The sequence below is a fragment of the Ammodytes marinus genome, assembly GCF_949987685.1.
Source record: "Ammodytes marinus genome assembly, contig: scaffold_241, whole genome shotgun sequence".
NCBI classification, from domain to species: Eukaryota; Metazoa; Chordata; class Actinopteri; order Uranoscopiformes; family Ammodytidae; genus Ammodytes; species Ammodytes marinus.
In genome coordinates, this window is record NW_027648457.1 from 41446 (window position 1) to 43945 (window position 2500).

A 2500-nucleotide genomic window follows, 5' to 3' on the forward strand; every position below is an offset into this window, starting at 1 on the left:
AGACAGACAGACAGACAGACAGTATAACCCTCTCTGTCTCCTCAGGTTGAGTATCAGTGTGAAGGCTTCCTGGAGAAGAACAGAGACACAGTGTACGAGGAACAGATCAACATCCTGAAGGCCAGTCAGGTAAGAGCTACATGCACAAAAATTAGAATATCGTGCAAAAGTTCATTTATTCCAGTAATTCAACTTAAAATCCAAGCTATTATTATTATTATTATTATTATTATTAAAAGGTGAAACTAAAATAGTATATAGACTCATTACATGCAAAGTGAGATATGTGAAGCATTTATTTGTTATAATTGTGATTATTATGGCTTACAGTTTATGAAAACGCCAAACAAATTTGAATGTTACATGAAATCAATAAAAAAGTGATTTTAAATACAGAAATGTCGGCCCTCTATAAAGTACAATCATCCATATGTACTCAGTACTTGGTTTGGGCCCCTTTTGAATGAATTCCTGACTCAATTCCAATTCATTGTCCATGATATTCTAATATATTATATATATGATATTATATACGAGCATCACCTGACCTGTAGATATATCATTCATTATACTGTTGCCTTTCTATCATCTTGAACCAGTGTGCCCATCCTTTAGCCACGTAAGAACTAAATATACAGCTCTGGAAAACATTCAGAGACCAGTCTGGATTTTTCTTCAATCTTCATCTCTACATTACTTATTGAAAATGCTCTAAATGACAATTTCTTTTATTATGAATTTGGTAGAAAATGTTGTCAGTAGTTTATATTATAAAACCAAAATGTTCATTCTACTCAAACATATGCCTGTAAAGAGTAAAACAAGAGACAATGAACATTTGGAGTGGTCTCTTCATTTTTTCCAGAGCTGTATATACTAGGGCTGTAACAATACACGTCTCGGGGAAGAACTACATATATATACACACCAGTCATTATACTGTTGCCTTTCTATCAGGTAAGAACTAGATATAATAAGTTTAGCCAGAGGACATTAAGTTTAGCCACTTTATTTGACTGCTATCGTTATAACATCTCTTGTGTGAGAGCACCATCCTGTGGTGTCCAGTGGCTATTGCACGGCAGGATATTTTAGGCTTTATAAATCCCTTATCAACACAGTTTAATCAGCGGCAACGCATTAAAGTAGACAAAATGTTTTCTAACACACTGTACTATGGCTGACTCTGCGCTCTGACCCCTTCTGGAGTGTGTCTGTCTGTCTGTCTGTCTGTCTGTCTGTCTGTCTGTCTGTCTGTCTGTCTGTCTGTCTGTCTGTCTGTACTATGGCTGACCCTGTGTGAGGACCCCCTCTGGAGTGTGTCTGTCTTCAGCGGTGGAAATTTAAAGGTGTATTGAACTCTGAGGAAAAGGCAGAAAGAGTGTTTTATGGTCTCACTGTCTAACCCTACATTTTCCCATGCGTGACGTCACACATGGTAAAATTTAGGGTTAGGATTAACAGGACAGCTGGGCCAAGGGAAGACTGAGGAAAGACTGAGGGAAGAAAAACCTCATTCATTATATTATAATAGTGATTTCATAATGATAGAACGCTGGTTCCGTATGGGTGAAGTATTCCTTTAACTAACCCACGGTCCGTTCTCAAGAGACAGACAGACAGAGGGATAGACAGACAGACAGACTAACCCCTGTCTCACCCTCTCAGTTCCAGCTGGTAGCAGATCTGTTCCATGAGAAAGGTGACGTCGTCTCCACCAAGTCTAAAGTCAACGTCAGACCAGCGAAACCAGCGCAGAGAGGGCACAACAAGGAACACCGCAAGACTGTGGGCCTGCAGGTGAGTGAGACAGGCAGGGAGGGAGACAGGGAGGGAGGGAGACAGGGAGAGAGACAGGCAGGGAGGGAGGGAGACAGGGAGGGAGACAGGGAGGGAGGGAGACAGGCAGGGAGGGAGACAGGGCAGAGGGGACACAACAAGGAACACAGGAAGACTGTGGGCCTGCAGGTGAGTGAGACAGGCAGGCAGGGAGACAGGCAGGGAGGGAGGGAGGGAGGGAGACAGGCAGGGAGGGAGACAGGGAGGGAGGGAGACAGGCAGGCAGGGAGGGAGACAGGGCAGAGGGGACACAACAAGGAACACAGGAAGACTGTGGGGCTCCAGGTGAGTGAGACAGGCAGGGAGGGAGACAGGGAGACAGGCAGGGAGGGAGGGAGACAGGGAGACAGGGCAGAGGGGACACAACAAGGAACACAGGAAGACTGTGGGGCTCCAGGTGAGTGAGACAGGCAGGCAGGGAGGGAGACAGGCAGGCAGGGAGGGAGGGAGACAGGCAGGCAGGGAGGGAGGGAGGGAGACAGGCAGGCAGGGGGGAGACAGGGCAGAGGGGACACAACAAGGAACACAGGAAGACTGTGGGGCTACAGGTATGTGAGACAGGCAGGGAGGGAGGGAGACAGGGAGGGAGACAGGCAGGGAGGGAGACAGGCAGGCAGGGAGGGAGGGAGACAGGCAGGGAGGGAGGGAGACAGGCAGGGAG

The 2500-nt window shown here is 46.3% G+C and overlaps 1 protein-coding gene across 1 annotated transcript in view; it reads left to right on the top strand.

Annotated features, from left to right (window-relative positions):
- The window catches only part of myo5b (myosin VB), a gene marked incomplete at its 3' end in the record, with an annotated part of 57653 nt that overhangs the window by 37017 nt on the left and 18136 nt on the right, over positions 1 to 2500 (top strand). The window contains exons 16-17 of the mRNA XM_080054386.1: positions 46 to 129; positions 1669 to 1800. Coding sequence (XP_079910512.1) covers positions 46 to 129; positions 1669 to 1800 — 216 coding nt within the window. The remainder of the gene's footprint in view (positions 1 to 45; positions 130 to 1668; positions 1801 to 2500) is intronic.